Genomic DNA, 17155 nt, shown 5'->3' with positions numbered 1-17155 from the left:
ATATGCATCCTTTATTGTTGCGTAGCAATGATCCAATGTATTTCTGTCTCTGGTTGGGCATGTAATGTGCTGTTTGTATTTGGGCAGATCACGTGTGAGATTTTCTTTGTTAAAATCCCCAAGAATAATAATAACTGAGTCCGGGTATTTTTGTTCCGTGTCTGTGATTTGATCAGCCAGCTGTTGCAGCATGGCACTCACGCACGCATTTGGTGCGATATACACACTCACCAGAATAAACAAAGAAAACTCTCGCAGCGAGTAGAACGGCTTACTGTTAATAAAGAGCACATCCAAATTAGGACAGCACATCTTCTTTAATGTTGTTACATCTGTACACCAACTTTCACTGATGCAAAAGCATGTTCCACCGCCTTTCATTTTCCCCATTAAATCCTCGATGCGATCTGCTCTGAACAGCTGAAAGCCTGGCAGATGTAATGTGCTGTCCAGAATGGCTTCGCTCAGCCAGGTTTCTGTGAAGCACAAGGCAGCAGAGTTTGAAAAGTCCTTGTTTGTATGGATGAGAAGATGTAGTTCATCCGTTTTGTTAGGAAGAGAGCAGAGATTTGCTAGATGAATGCTCGGCAGCGCTGTTCGAAAGCCGCACCGACAGAGCTTGACCAGCACGCCGACTCGTCTCCCTCGTCTGTGTCTTTTGAACAGCAGAGCTGCGCCTCCGACTAAAATGTCCAGCAAAGCGTCCGAATATTCAAAAACTGAGAAAAGATTGTCTGTTATATGCTGCCAAATGTTCAGCAGTTCATCCCTGGTAAAACTGACTGGAAAAAGATGACTAAACACAGGCGCCATCATGATGTATTGTTTGCACCTACCCTTGCTAGGTGCAAACAATACTTTCTCCATATGTCTGCAGAGGCACAACTGCTTGGATTTGATCAGTTCATTTTTATTTAAGAAAAAACACTTTGTTGTGTTTGGTTTAGGTCAGTAACACAAAACACTCACATCAAATACACGACTATACAATACATGGCTATAGTGCAGGCAAATGTTATGTTTCAAGTAATACAAATTTCCTGTCCTTTATTTTTCTTCAATGGCACACATCAGAAACAATTTGTGGTAAATCTTTGCTCTCTGTGCTTTCAGTGTCAGAGTCTTTGTGAGCACTTTGCTTATCAGAGAGAGAGCGAGAGAGAGAGAGAGAGAGAGAGAGAGAGATTTGATTTTTCAAAAATCTTTAACAAAAAAATTTGTTACATAAAATCAATAAAAAAAATATTTTACAAAAATATATTTAAATCCATTTTATAAAAAGAGTGCAAAGTGAAGTTCATTTTCAATAACAGAACACAAAGCTCCTTTATGACACCATATTCCTTCAAAAACTGTTAGAGAGTCCATAGCTTTGTAAAAATAATTGAAAATCTTGATTTAATCAAAGCTGCGAATACCTTTTCAACATTATGTTCTCTGTTTTGCTCAATTTTATCTTTTCTACTAATGTAAATGGCCATTTTGGCTTTACCCAAAACAATTGACAATTTAACAACTGACACTCGTATTTTCGTTTTTGAACCTATTTAAACCCCAAAATAAAAGTTTGTACAGAAAACTCCTCATTAAAACAGTTAAAAAGATTTTACAAAACATCAAATAAAGGCTTCAGCGTTAAACAATGCATAAAAGTGTGAAAAACAGTCTCTCGTTGAAAACAAAAAGGACAATCTTGACCAACACTTGGATTTAAAACAGAAATAAAAGCATTAACCGCAATAATACCATGTAGAATTCGCCATTGTAAATCTCCAGCTCTTTTAATTAACGGTGGCTTGTAAAGTGCTCTCTACTCTGGTCTGACATTGTTACTCATCTTAAAAACATCATGCCATGGTGTATTAACTCTTCCATTTAAACCTTTTTTGTTAAAAGATTTTACACAAGCTTTATTCAATGTTTTTACCACTACTTTCATGCAAATCCATATCTGTCAACTTTTCAAATTCCAAAGCAAATCCTGTGTATTCACCTAAATTTGGTGAAAGAAGCAGATTTGGAAAAGATTTGGTCTTTTTCATTAGGGATGAACTCTCCTTTACAGTAACCCTGAAGCAATTTGTTTTCTTCTGCTGTAAAACCAGACTGTAGTTTCTGTAGTACATGTGCAACAACTCAAATGGATTTAACCCTTAAAAAATCAGCTACATCATTGACTTTTCCAAAACTTGGCCCAGCCAATTTTATTAAACATCCAAGTGTTGCGATCTTGGATTTGATGAATGCTGTAGTCATTGTCCCACATGCGCCTAGAATGTCCAAACGTGAGCCGTAGATCAAAGGTTCTTTCAATAACCAGAATAAAGAAAGTGTAGAATCAGTCCTTTTCACTTGAAAGAGGGCCCATACTTTAAAAAGATTCCTGTAAAACTCCGGCATCCTGGACGTGTTTATTTTTTGGGGATCTAAAAAGAACAATGATTTATCCAGACAAAGTCTTTCAGCAGTCTTTAAAATCGTACTAGCCACTGGTCTCCAGCTTAAGTTCTCTGGCCCAGTGAGAAATCGTTGTATGAATTGTAGTCGAAAAGCTGCAGTCCTAATTTGCAAATGTACAAATCCTTGCCCTTGTTGGGCCTCATGTATTCAGATAGAAGACAAAGGCAGGCCTAACACAGTCGTAAAACCTAACTTAGGCCCCCATATCAAGTCATAAATCTTACTGATAAAAACCACGCCAAAATCAAACAAAGGGAGTCCAAAACAGACTACAAATCCTATGAAGCCTTGCTCACTAAAGGATCGAATTCTCAAATCCTATTGGATGAGGCACACGACAGAACGCACCTCAACCATGACATCATCAGGAGTAGAAATACCTCTGAAATGCTTCCAGGATTTGCTTCCAGCAAATTTGCTCTCTGTGTGTAGATGCAGCTCATCGCTGCTCTCAGGTGCAGCCTCTTGGCACAAGGAAGTAACGTCCGACTTGAAACTGTGGCCATACAATCTCCATCTCGCTGGACAAGTTGAGATTACTGTGTTCCACCGAACACTTTAACGGATCCGAAGGAGACCGCCGAGCAATCCGCATCTTCATCCGTTTGCCTGCAGAAGTGAAGAGATAAAAGATTTCTCTTCCATTTTCAATCAAGTCGACGTCGCTTATTTCTCCGCCAGCCCGCCGAGAATCAGCAGCCGTTCCGCCCACCGACAGAGGGAGGAAACGGCCTACTGTCATCACCCGAGCCTCAAGGAACTGGGTCGGAGTTAAAGGACGGATGAACACACATTCTACATCCTCGTACGATTCAAGTAAGAGGTTTACGTCTGGGCAGAGATAGAATATTATAGTGTGTTATTCTTGTGTATCAAGGTTATTGCTTGTACAGTTTACGGGCCGCCATGTCCGCTCATTGCTAATACTCAGGGTATTAATTATCACGAATTTTATATGCTGTATTGTAGTCCAACCACATTGGACTGTTGTGTATTTCCACCATCGTGGGTGAGACCGGCAAACTGAGTTTATCCATTAAAGAATCAAAGACCGCGGGACAGTTTACGAGCCGTCCACCGCGTCTCTGAGTGATAAACTAACAGCTGCTTTCTCTCCCACGATCGCGAAACCGGCTTTGGGGCCGTCACTTTATTCTCTCTCTCTCTCGTACTAACCACACACACAAACGTGACCCCTCACAAACATTCTCGCACACATTTTTGGCTAGTAGATAGTTACATGATAAAGCTCAGCTTTGTCCCTAAGCTACCATTGACTGGTTTCTCTCCGCCCACATTCACGGCCATATTCTCTGGCCGGAAGTCTCGCATGACATACTCTCCACGAGAGTCACGTCCGCCATTTTGTGCGTGTCCCTCCTTACACACACACACACACACACACACACACACTCTCACACACACACCCTCATGTGTTATAGGATATCACTGTTTAGTTTGTAGTTGGAAGTTGGAAGTTTATTGACTGCATTGTATTAATTATTAATTGATATTACTGCATAAATAAACTTTGTTATATTACAAGAGAAGTGTTTTGGTTTGTTTTGCATACACCTGTGTCATGCTGACGGGATGTCAGTGCTCGGATTCAAGCCTTCATTCATTGTTTTTTTTTTCCGAATATCGATATTCTTCGGATGTCGATTTTCCTAAGAAAACAATCTAATATTGAGACTGTTATACTATCTGGTTATTAGTCCCTGATTCCAGGGTGGTGCCCCATCAATATTAATCCTTATTAATATTCTATTGATTTTTAATAATTGCTAATTATCTTTGATGATTGTTGAATTTGAATGATCAATAAGATAGTGTTAATTTTAATTAATGTTTCGTCGATGTTGACAATTAACGATTATCTTTGATAATTGTTGATTTAAAGGATTAGAAAAAGCTAACATTGATTCTCATCAATGTTCTATTGATTTTAATAATTAATAATTATTTTTGATAATGATTAATTATTGCTAATAACCAAACCCGCTCCTAAACGTAGCGCAATTCATTTACTGGAGCCCCATATGAGGGTTTTAATGAGTTAGATTCAATTAATTAATTTAAATATTAATTAATAACTAAAGAAATAATTACCAATTATTTCCTGATAGTAACACTGATCTAAACAACCAGTAAAGCCCTACACCCTCCTTCTTTTGGTAAATACAATACATTATGAGGTATCCAATGCATTTTTCCCCAAAAAAAAATCTATTAAAAGAGACTGAATTTTTGCAAGTAACCATGCAGGTGGATCAATACAAGCCAGTCGGTGCCATAAAGAAGAGGCCACCAAATTATTAATAATCAGAGTGCGTCCTCTATATGATATATTCTTAACATCCATGTATAAGACGACCTTTAAGTTTTTCAATTATTCCCTCACAGTTTTTTGAACAATCGTGTCATCTTTTAAAAACACTCCTAAATATCTTAAACCATCTTTTTTCCAACTTAACTCATTTGGGAGTATTGGTATCGCCCTTTCCCACTTTCCTACCAACACTGCTTCGCATTTATCCCAGTTAATTCTGCTGAAGAAATAGTTCCAAAGTCTCTCAATGTTTTTAATAATAAATCCACATCATTTTGTTTATTAAGTATTATAATAACATCAGCAGCGTATGCTGATAAACAGAAAGTGCTTGTACAGGCTTGTAAAGATACCCTTTCTAAAACTCTTCTCAATTTATTTAAAAGTGGTTCTATTGCCAACGTGTAAAGTATCCCTGACAGAGAACACCCCTGTCTTACCCCACAACATACTTTAAAAGGAGCACATAAGCCACTGTTAATTTTCAGTAAACTCTCAATGTCATTGTATAAAATTTTAAATAACCTATAAAATCAGAACTAAAACCAAATGCTTGTAAAGTTTTCCACAGATAGTCATGTTCTACACGATCAAATGCTTTCTCCTGATCTAAAGAAATCAAACCCATATCTACACCCATCATTTTAGAAACATCAAATAAATCTCTTATCAAATGGATATTATCAAAAATTTATCTTCCAGGTACACAGTAGGACTGACCAGAGTGAATTACTTCCTCCAAAACCCTTCCTAATCTGGTAGCTAACACTTTTGAGAGCAATTTATAGTCACAGCACAATAAAGATACAGGTCGCCAGTTCTTTATGTCTTTCACATCACCTTTTTTTGGCAAAAGGGTAAGGACCACTCTTCTACAGCTCAGCGGCAGAAGTCCTCCGACTAGACTGTCACTGAGAATTGCCAGCAGATCCTCCCCTATCAAAGGCCAAAAGGCTTTCTAGAACTCAAATGGGATTCTGTCTATCCCAGGAGCCTTGCCATTTTCCATAATTTGGAGAGCTTCATGCAGTTCTCCCAGGCCTATGGCTCTCTTGAGTGCTGCATTGTAGTTTTTTGTTTGTTTTGTTTACAATTCTTATGTTTTTTGTCTTGGATGTTGTCTGCCTTATTGTTTACATCAGACAAACAATTTTGGACATTGGTTCTGCAATTACACACCGTAAACCAGACTTCAAATTCCTCAATGCCGACCCGCTGTTTACAAACAGGCCAGCGGAGCCCTTTGTCTGGGCAGCCCAGCCGTGGAAACGCAAAAGGAAAAGGGGAAACTGAGCCGGCATTCTCATCAGAGTAATACGTCGCACAAATCGACCCCCGCTACCCAGTATTCTACTGGCAAATGTTCAGTCTCTGGACAACAAGCTCTGCGAGGTGAGAGCGCAGATCTCTTTTCAATGAGAGACGAGGGACTGCTGCATTATCTGCCTTACAGAAACTTGGTTGTCTGCGGAGATTCCAGACTCAGCCATTGAACCCGCATGGTTCTCCGTCCACCGAGCAGACAGAGTGAAAGACCTCTCAGGTAAAAGCAGAGGTGGTGGTATATGTTTTATGATCAACAACTCCTGGTGTGATCAGAGGAACGTACATTCTATCAAGTCTTTCTTCTCTCCTGATCTGGAATTTCTTATGCTTCTGTGTCGACCATTCTGGCTACCTAGGGAATTCACAGCTGTCATTATCACAGCTGTGTACATCCCGCCACAAGCCGACACAGACCGGACACTCAAGGAACTGTATGGGATTATAAGCAAGCAGGAAACCGCGCACCCTGAGGCCATGTTTATTGTGACCGGGGACTTTAACAAAGCCAATCTCAAATCAGTCGCACCAAAATACGAGAGAGAGAGAGAGAAAACAACTTCAGATGTTAAAAGCTATCACAATTAGACTATGCATTTTCTTTTCTTTTTCTTTTTTTTTTTTTTTGTAGGCTAGCTGGTATACAGTATAATGTTTGTGAGATAAAGGAGATTGAACAGATGCATTTGTTGATTCAACGAATGCACAGATTCATTAAATGCAGTGAATTTGAATATAATGCTTTCACCATTATTTTATATTAGTGACTAACAAGATCCTTGTAGCAATCCCTTTTTTATTTTCAGTACTCCACACTGACAAATTTTTATGTAAAATGTTGTATTGTGCAAAAAGCAACTAGAAGAAATAGGAAATAGGGCAGTCTTGGGCTAGCTGTCACACTTTTTACTTTTGGTTCAATATTTGGGGAGGGTGGGTTTTTCCAACTAACCCTATTTGGAAAAGCCCTATACAAGGGAATAAATGTAGTATGTTTTGCTCCAGATAAAACCAGAACAAAAAAGTAGTCTCAACTAGATATGGATGATATATATAGGATTTCAAATCAAAATCAAATCAAATCACTTTATTGTCACACAGCCATATACACAAGTGCAATGGTGTGTGAAATTCTTGGGTGCAGTTCCGATCAACATAGCAGTCGTGACAGTGATGAGACATACGCCAATCTACAATAAACATCAAATTAACACAACACAATTTAAACATCTGTTATACATAATTAAACTCGACTTAAAACATCAAATTAACACAACACAATTTAAACATCTGTTATACATAATTACACAACTTAAAACATCAAATTAACACAACACAATTTAAACATCTGTTATACACAATTACACTCAACAATATACAATAATAACATACATTGCACAGTATACAATATGCTGTTTTTGTTTTTTGTTTTTTTTGTTTTTTACTATATAGATACTATATAGATACACATTATTCAATAAAAATTAAAATATATATGAAAAAAGTATATATATAGAATGTACAGTATTGTACTGTATTGACATTCAGGCTGTCGGTTGATAGTAAGTTGTTAAGAGAGACATAATATAATGACAGTAATATAATTTATGACAGTCCGGTGTGAGATAAAAGAGTAATAAAGTGCAGGGATGATGTATTTTGATCGTGGGAGATCAAGAGTTCAGAAGTCTGATTGCTTGGGGGAAGAAGCTATCATGGAGTCGGCTGGTGCGGGTCCTGATGCTGCGATACCGCCTACCTGATGGTAGCAGTGAGAACAGCCCATGGCTCGGGTGGCTGGAGTCTCTGATGATCCTCCGAGCTTTTTTCACACACCGCCTTGTATATATTTCCTGGAGGGAGGGAAGCTCACCTCCGATGATGTGTTTGGCAGTTCGCACCACCCTTTGCAGTGCTTTGCGGTTGTGGGCAGTGCTATTGCCGTACCAGGCGGAGATACAGCCAGTCAGGATGCTCTCCACAGTGCAGGTGTAGAACCGTGTGAGGATGTGGCGGTTCATTCCAAACTTCCTCAGCCGTCTCAGGAAGAAAAGGCGCTGATGAGCCTTCTTCACAACGACTTCAGTGTGGACGGACCATGTGAGTTCCTCAGTGATGTGGACACCCAGGAACTTGAAGCTGCTGACTCTCTCCACTGGTGCTCCATTGATGGTGATTGGACTGTGTTCTCTGTCTTTTCTCCTGAAGTCCACCACAAGCTCCTTTGTCTTACTGACGTTGAGGGAGAGGTTGTGCTCCTGACACCAGTGTGTCAGAGTGTGCACCTCCTCTCTGTAGGCTGTTTCATCATTGTCAGTGATCAGACCTACCACCGTCGTGTCATCAGCAAACTTAATGATGGCATTGGAGCTATGTGTTGCCACACAGTCATGTGTGTACAAGGAATACAGTAGTGGGCTGAGAACACAGCCCTGTGGGGCTCCAGTGTTGAGGGTCAGTGATGAGGAGATGTTGCTGCCTATTCTAACCACCTGGTGTCTGCTTGACAGGAAGTCCAGGATCCAGCTGCACAGCGAGCTGTTTAAGCCCAGAGCCCGGAGTTTCTCATCTAGCTTGGAGGGCACTATGGTGTTGAATGCTGAGCTGTAGTCTACAAACAGCATTCTCACATAAGTGTTCTTTTTTTCCAGGTGGGAGAGAGCAGTGTGTATTGTAGATGCAATGGCATCATCAGTGGAGCGGTTGTTACGGTAAGCAAACTGCAGCGGGTCAAGATTGAGTGGTAATACAGAGCAGATGTAATCTCTGATTAGTCTCTCAAAACATTTGCTGATGATGGGGGTCAGAGCAACAGGACACCAGTCATTTAAACAAGTTATTTTCGATTGTTTTGGAACAGGCACAATGGTGGATGTTTTAAAGCATGTGGGGACTACAGACAAAGAGAGGGAAAGGTTGAAAATGTCCGTAAAAACACCAGCCAGCTGGTTCGCGCACGCTCTGATGACGCGGCCCGGAATGCCGTCTGGACCCGTGGCTTTGCGGATATTCACCCGTTGGAATGATCGGGTTACATCCGCTACAGAGACGGAGAGTGAACTAACCTCTGTAGCTTCGGCCGTGAGAGCTCTCTCCGCGAGGGCGGTGTTATTTCCCTCGAAACGAGCATAAAAATATTTAGCTCATCCGGTAGAGAGGCAGCGGTGTTCATGGCGGAGTTTTTATTCCCTTTAAAGTCCGTGATGATGTTAATTCCCTGCCACATGCTTCTAGAGTTGGTGGTGTTAAACTGTCCTTCAATCTTACTCCTGTACTGGCGTTTTGCTGTTTTGATAGTTTTTCGGAGGGCATAACTGGCTTGTTTATGCTCCTCCGCGTTCCCGGAATTAAAAGCGGAGGTCCGCACATTAAGTGCTGCGCGAACATCGCTGTTGATCCACGGCTTCTGATTCGGATAGATTCGCACAGTTCTGGTCGGAATCACTTCCTCTACACGCGTTCTGATGAAGCACATTACGCTATCAGCGTAAAGCTCGATGTCGTCATCAGAGGCGGACCGGAACATCTCCCAGTCCGTGCGATCAAAACAGTCTTGTAGCGTAGAGTCTGATTGGTCCGACCAGCACTGGATCGTTCTGAGGGTGGGTGCTTCCTGTTTCAGTTTCTGCCTGTAAGCGGGCAGAAGCAGAATGGAAGAGTGGTCCGATTTGCCAAATGGTGGGCGGGGGAGGGATTTGTAGCCATCCCGGAACGGAGAGTAGCAATGGTCCAAAACCCGGTCCCCTCGTGTGTTGAAACTAATGTGCTGGTGATATTTTGGTGCGACTGATTTTAAACTGGCTTTATTAAAGTCCCCGGTCACAATGAACGCGGCCTCAGGGTGCGCGGTTTCCTGCTCACTTATACTCCCATACAGTTCCTTGAGTGCCCGGTCTGTGTCGGCTTGTGGGGGGATGTACACAGCAGTGATAATGACCGCTGTGAATTCCCTCGGTAGCCAGAATGGTCGACACAGAAGCATAAGAAATTCCAGATCAGGAGAACAGAAAGACTTGATAGAATGTATGTTCCTCTGATCACACCAGGATTTGTTGATCATAAAACATACACCACCTCCTCTAATTTTACCTGAGAGGTCTTTCGCTCTGTCCGCTCGGAGCATGGAGAACCCCGCGGGTTCAATGGCTGAGTCTGGAATCTCCGCAGACATCCAAGTTTCCGTAAGGCAGATAACGCAGCAGTCCCTCGTCTCTCGTTGGAAAGAGATCCGCGCTTTCAGCTCGCAGAGCTTGTTATCCAGAGACTGAACATTTGCCAGTAGAATAGTGGGTAGCGGGGGTCGATTTGCGCGGCGTCTTACTCTGATGAGAACGCCGGCTCTGTTTCCCCTTTTCCTCCTGCGTTTCCACGGCCGTGCTGCCCAGACAAAGGGCTCCGCTTGCGTGTTTGTAAACAGCGGGTCGGCATTGAGGAATGTGAAGTCCGGTTTACGGTGTGAGATCGCTGAGCCAATGTCCAAAAGTGTTTGTCTGTCGTAGACAATAAGGCAGGCAACATCCAAGACAAAAAACATAAGAATTGTAAACAAAACAAACAAACCATTGCTAAGTTGTGTCGGAGCTCGCAACGCAGCAGCCATACTCGGCGCCATCTTGAGTCCTTTTTTTTTTTTTTACAGTAATACGATAGATTCAGTATTACTGTATTAACAAAATTAACCAATTATATGAACTAATGTTATGAATACTGCGATGATTTTTTATGTTTTTATGCAGCAATTAATTTTGCTTTAGGCCTGTTTTGCCCTTGCATGCTTTGAACAAAATGATGTTTCAAAATGATAGGTTTTGATCATAGTTGCTTCCTAAAGTAACAGAGCATTTGGTAAAGCATTTATAATTATTTCATTTTTTTCAGTCCGTTTCGTCATTTCCCCATCTTGAATCATTAACATTCATGACAAGGGGCCTGATACCAAAAATTGCTTTATTTTCAACCCATTATTCTGCCCTCACTTTTGTGTGAAAAACAAGGTAGGCTTACTTCACTTTGATCATTTTGTCATGCAGTATTGTTCATTATATATAATAAGTGGGATCTGCGTAATGCAGCGGAAATAGGAAATTGTCCAGGTTGTATAAGGAATGAATGTACAGTGGGGTTTTTCATGATGTAAATTAAATGGGATAAAGAGATCTCAAGAGGCCTCATGTCTCACAGTCAATAGTGTTCTGTAAAAGCATCACAACTGCTTCCACAGCTTGGTCTATAGCATCTCTGCTACTTGACAGAGCTAGAAAATAAAGTGATTTCTGGGTGATTAAATCAAGTTTTCCCTGTGATAACGGTCAAAAATTATAAAAGGATTATTGCAAATCAGTCATTGACTACCTAAATAAACATTATGGTCATGAAATCTAATTACATGACGAGAAGGATCACATTAACATTCAAATGGTAAAACCCTTAATTGTAGTGTATAACTACCTTACCTGCTTTAACATGAACATGAGCCGCACACATCTTGCAGATGTGGTTGGTGTGAAAAAAGCCTAAGAGATTTTTCATCAGCAGAGGGGCAGAGAAATGATAGAGCAAAAAGTTACAGGTGGAGCTGTTCAGATCCTCCAGGTATGTTGACAACATAATCCACGCCTTGGTATCCTCTGGCACCTCTTTGATCGACTGTCAGAAACACTGAAGCTCTCACAGTTACAACTAGTAGCTGGCACTTTCATGTGTCTAGTGCTGGCAAGTCTTTTATTGTCCATGTTCAAAACAGTGGGCCCTTTTTTTACTGGGTTGCTGATGCAGTCACTATCCAATTCTTCAATGCACTCATTAGAGGAAAAGTAAGAAAAGAAGAGAATATTAAAATAATAGATCACTGATAATCTTTCTTTTATGTCTCCAATTGACTTTCAGAAGAGACCTGTGCAAGCTGTGCTCAGATTTTCCAAGATACTTCCAAAGTCTGCAGAGCTTTCCACATGAACTCAAATATTTATCATCAAGTCTCAAACATTTCTCAAGTATTTGCTCTTGAATCTAAAAGTGAATAGAAAGTATTTAGTCACATTTTTGTTACATTTGAGACCACAGCGTTAACTGCTCACAGTTCACAAAAGTCCAGACTGCAATTTTCAAACCTAGGGTTGAAATTGTGGTACATCTGAGCTAGTTACTGTTATTGGATGGATGGACGGATGGATGGATGGAAAGCAGCCAAGAAGTGACCAGAATATATGGGATCTCCTTCAATACTTTTTAAAAAGCTCTGCAGGTGGATATCTCATGAAGTTGAAAGAATGGTCACTATGTTATTCCCATACTGCCATTTACTCTGCATATTAAGCAGAGAAATATCCAGCTTTGATGGTATTCTTTGATAATGTTTTGATTTGTGATGTGAAATTCCTTTAGATTCAGTTCATTGGTCTGGAAATGCTTTACGGTCATTAACCACACAGAGCTGTCATGGCAGTGAGCTAATAGCTTCATTAAATTGTGCAGTTCTCCACCTATTGCCTACAGTCAGCTGACTGTAATGAAAGGTTGTCATTTGGTCACAGTTCTTCTGTCCTCAAGTGTATTTCTGTCATTGGCTCTGACATTGTGCCATCGTAAATGATGTTAATGAGCTAATTATTCTAACACAAAATTCATGACTTTTCTGTTTTTTCTTAATGGACTTAAGAGATTGTTTACCCAGAATTGAAAATTCTGTCATTGTGTACTCACCCTCAACAACACTTTAAGTAAAGCTTTTTTTTTTCTTTTTTTTTATTTTTTGTTTGTTTGTTTGTTTAATATGTCCTTTTATTTACAATTATTTTCCATGCAAACTAGAGAGTCATTGATGGATTTTGGTTTGAACTTAAGTAAACCAAGTGGTGCCTTTGATTTTTTCAATAAGCCGAATCTGCTGTGACCTCCGAGAGCTGGAAATCAGTTAGTCACAGCTATAGTATTGCATTCCAACCAATATGTTTGCTGAATAGCATAGGACTTTGTGTTCCATTTGATAAGAACTGCCATTTGTAATAATAGTATGTTGTGTTGACTTTCTCTGCTTTGTTCCTCCTTTCAGATGGGTTGTAAAGTGACTGTCTTGCTATTCATCTATTTCCTGGCTACAAACTACTACTGGATTCTGGTGGAAGGCTTGTATCTGCACAGCCTAATCTTTATGGCCTTCTTGTCTGACTCCAAGTACTTGTGGGGCTTCACTTTGATCGGATGGGGTGAGTGTGTAATGGTAGTGATTTAAAGAAGTAATTTAAGGATATTCCTGCCTGTACTGGGTTTATAGCATTTCTTGGCAAACAAAATGCTGCCGTAGCACATTTAGTTCTGCTAGATATCTTGCTTTGCTTATGCAAAATAGCAGACTTAAATTTATATCTCTCAAGCCCTAGATTAGATTAATTCCTAGTTGCGAAAAAAAGAAGAAAAAAATGACCGATGCAAAATTTGTTTATGTTATGAAAAGTTTGATTAACTATTTTAGCAGATATTTGACACATATATGAGTATAATCTGGTATAATCAATTTATTATTACATTTTCTTTGGTTTCCATTTCTTTCCTTTCCACATTTCAGCCAGCTAAACCTTGACAGTTATTTAATAACATGCGGGGGAATGTTTGCAGGCGAAATATTAACAAGGTCTCAATTTCTTGTCACCCTTCCTGTTTGAACACAGGTCCTTTTGACCAATCCTATTAAAAAGACAGAACAGCAAATTGACTCAATGAATACAAAGCAGAGCCATACTTTAGATTCAGTTCAGTGTGTTGGTCAAAGCGGCAGATATCTTTTGAATAGGAAAGTTGGTAGCCACCCTATATATATTCCGCAATAGCAAATCATTAATCAAGCAAACTGTGGAAATCTTTATTATTTGCTATTTATTATTTGCTTTATTATTTGCTATTTTTATCCTTTTGCTCACATTTAACTAGAGATGGAGATTTTGCCAAATTCTTTTAACCAGTCATGACCATTATTAATCAAGCCAAGCCTTAAATCAATCACATGACCCACTGCGACTGGTGATAGTGACACTTGAAGGAATTTGATCATTCAGTTCAAAGTACTTCAGAAACTCTCAAAAGACATCATCATCCACCACGCTAATGGGCACCATGCATGTCCTTTGTAATCATCCTTCATTCCCATTGTGGGATCTCCTCACAATCAGTCTCCCTTGAAATATGGACAAAATGCTGGGCTCGATGTTTGTTTTTCATAAGGTATTGCATTGTACTCATGCTACTGCTGAACTTCGATGTTGTATCGCACAATTTGCATCAGACCATGACGTCGTTACAGATGAAAAGACAGTTGTTTACATGTTATTGTGCCCTCAATGTGTACATAACTTGGCATACATGAAAAACCCATCAGTTTAGCTCTCATTAGTTGTTTGTACATTAGTTCATTGTACAACATTCATATTTTTTTAACCAGCAGCATTCTTTGAAAAAATAGTTAATAGTGATTAATAGGTTACGTGTGCCCCCTTGTTTTGAGCACAAGCCTAAAAGGACATACTCAAAATACAATGGCTGTAGTTCATCCCCACATTGTAATACAGGCATAATTTTGGCCTCTTTTGAAAGGAGACACTTAGAAGTTTGTTGTTAAAAATCAATAAAAGTCATTAAAAAAAAATTGTTAGAACAGCTCACATTTATTGTAAAGTGATCAGCTATTTTTTCCCATAAATATTTATATGAAATAATATATGATACTGATACTGTTGATGCTAGAAACATAATGGAGCGAAGCCTTAAGTCTGATAATGTTCTATTTCAAATTTGAAGATGATAACTTTAAAACTCTTAGTTACATGAATAATTTTCCAAGACCGTGTCTTGTGATTCTGGCTGCAAATTTCATTAGCTATAAATGCAGAATAGTAAACATTATAAAATAAACATTATCTTGTGCATATACTTTACTTCTAATCATAATCAAGTTGTTATAGCAGTGTGTTTTAATAATCTCATGTGGATTTCATTTATATAATGAGGCAGAAAGCAGATTATTGGCAGGTGAAGATGATAGCAGGTGTACAACTCTTCTGCAATTACAGCTACAAAACTGTCAGTAGTCATACACAAATACCAGAGACTGCATGGAAATAATAGACAAACCATATATTTTTGTAATTTATTTACAATAAGTCTCAGCAGTCAACTGATTCGTTTTATGCTTGATATTAGTGATGTCCGGTTTGTGAACGAATCGTTCTTTTGAACCAGTTCTTTTTGTGAACTGGATGAACCAGTTCACCAAATCGGACTGAAACGTCTGAAACAGTTCATGGCTTGAGTCAACACTGATCACAAGTTACTCAATCAAAACTCACTTTCGGACATTCCTGACAGTCACTCCCAGTCGAAATGAGCCAATATCCCAGAGTATATAATCCTTTGATGCCGGTTTTTGCCAACTCTTGGTACTCCAACAGTACACTGAACTGAGAACAGTATCTCGAGCTGCTGCCTGAAACTGAGCATATGTGTACCGATGGTTGGAGCGTGTGGGGACGAAATGAAAGCTTCATATGTACAGAGCAGCGTATAAGGATAATAACACATAAAACATTCTGGCAATATGTTGTGTCATAATTGTCATAGTGTTATCGACGATTATCTGGTCGCAAAAATTCACATCAACATTACATTGACAGTCGCGAGTCTCTGACAGCTCGCGAGCCAGTACACAGTACACACTGAACTGAGAACTGTCTCTTTCGGACGTGTCCGAAGAACAGATGAGTCACCAGTACATTGAACTGAGAAAACAGTGCGGACACGGAGTCTCAGACATGTCCACTGAGAACGATGAGAACAGTACACTGAATTGAGAACAGTATCTCGAGCTGCTGCCTGAAACTGAGCATATGTGTACTGATGGTTGGAGTGTGTGGGGACGAAATGAAAGCTTCTTATGTACAGAGCAGCGTATAAGGAAAATAACACATAAAACATTCTGGCAATATGTTGTGTCATAATTGTCATAGTGTAATCGACGATTATCTGCTCGCAAAAATTCACATCAACATTACATTGACAGTCGTGAGTCTCTGACAGCTCGCGATTCAGTACACAGTACACACTGAACTGGGAACTGTCTCTTTCGGACGTGTCCATTGAGAACCGATGAGCTGCTGGTTCGGAGTACAACAGTTCTCGAGTCACCAGTACACTGAACTGAGAAAACAGTTCAGACTCGGAGTCTCGGACATGTCCGCTGAGAACCGATGAGCTGCCGATAACGAGCATGCGTGAACTGATGACTTGAATGAGGGGGCAAAATGTAAGTTTCTTTATGGTTTCTCATGGTTTCTGTGAAAATTTGAGTTGATTAAGAAGACTTTTTACTTTGTATACCTTAGACATGTAGCTAAAACATCCGCGTTTGCACATCATTTCCCTTTTTGGGTGCTTTAGTTGAAAAACTTTAATGTAGGAAACTTATCCAAGATTATTATTATTATTATTTAAGTGAATAAAATGTAAATCAGCTATATGCGCTTACACACGGCTTTATCTGAATGTGTTTTGACCATGTATTTTCATCCGCCTGGATGATAGCATTACGTATTAGTGATGTCATTGCGTGATGACGTAAACAAATTGGTGAATCGTTTTTTTTGAACCGGTTCATTGAAACGAATTGTCCGAAAGAACCAGTTTGTCGAAAAGAATCAAACTTCTCATCTCTAATTGATATGTAATTTATCTGACTATGGTATGGGATGGGGAAGTCCCTGTCATGTGGGCACTGAGGTATGCATGATGTCATAACTTCCTCTTTATCTTGACCATATTTGGACAGAGAAATGAACTTGTGCCCCTTCTAGTTTAGTGGATGTTTGAAAAAAACCCATATGAATCATATCTCATAAATTAGTGGAAAATGGACATAAACTCTTTAAATATGAGAATATATCAAAACGTCCAAAAATGTGCACACTGTTGGACTAAATGTTCTATTGGATGTTGTTCACTGAAGCCTACTATTGACAACTCAAAAGGAGTTTACATCACTGAATAGGTACGTGT

At 39.6% G+C, this 17155-nt stretch overlaps 1 protein-coding gene across 1 annotated transcript in view; it reads left to right on the top strand.

Annotated features, from left to right (window-relative positions):
- LOC127447804 (parathyroid hormone 2 receptor-like) overlaps nt 1-17155 on the top strand; it is a 70077-nt gene that overhangs the window by 23532 nt on the left and 29390 nt on the right. Inside the window, exon 6 of the mRNA XM_051709864.1 lies at nt 13167-13320. Coding sequence (XP_051565824.1) covers nt 13167-13320 — 154 coding nt within the window. The remainder of the gene's footprint in view (nt 1-13166; nt 13321-17155) is intronic.

The sequence above is a fragment of the Myxocyprinus asiaticus genome, chromosome 11 (assembly GCF_019703515.2).
Source record: "Myxocyprinus asiaticus isolate MX2 ecotype Aquarium Trade chromosome 11, UBuf_Myxa_2, whole genome shotgun sequence".
In the NCBI taxonomy this organism is placed as follows: Eukaryota; Metazoa; Chordata; class Actinopteri; order Cypriniformes; family Catostomidae; genus Myxocyprinus; species Myxocyprinus asiaticus.
This window is presented reverse-complemented; position numbering and strand designations above follow the sequence as displayed.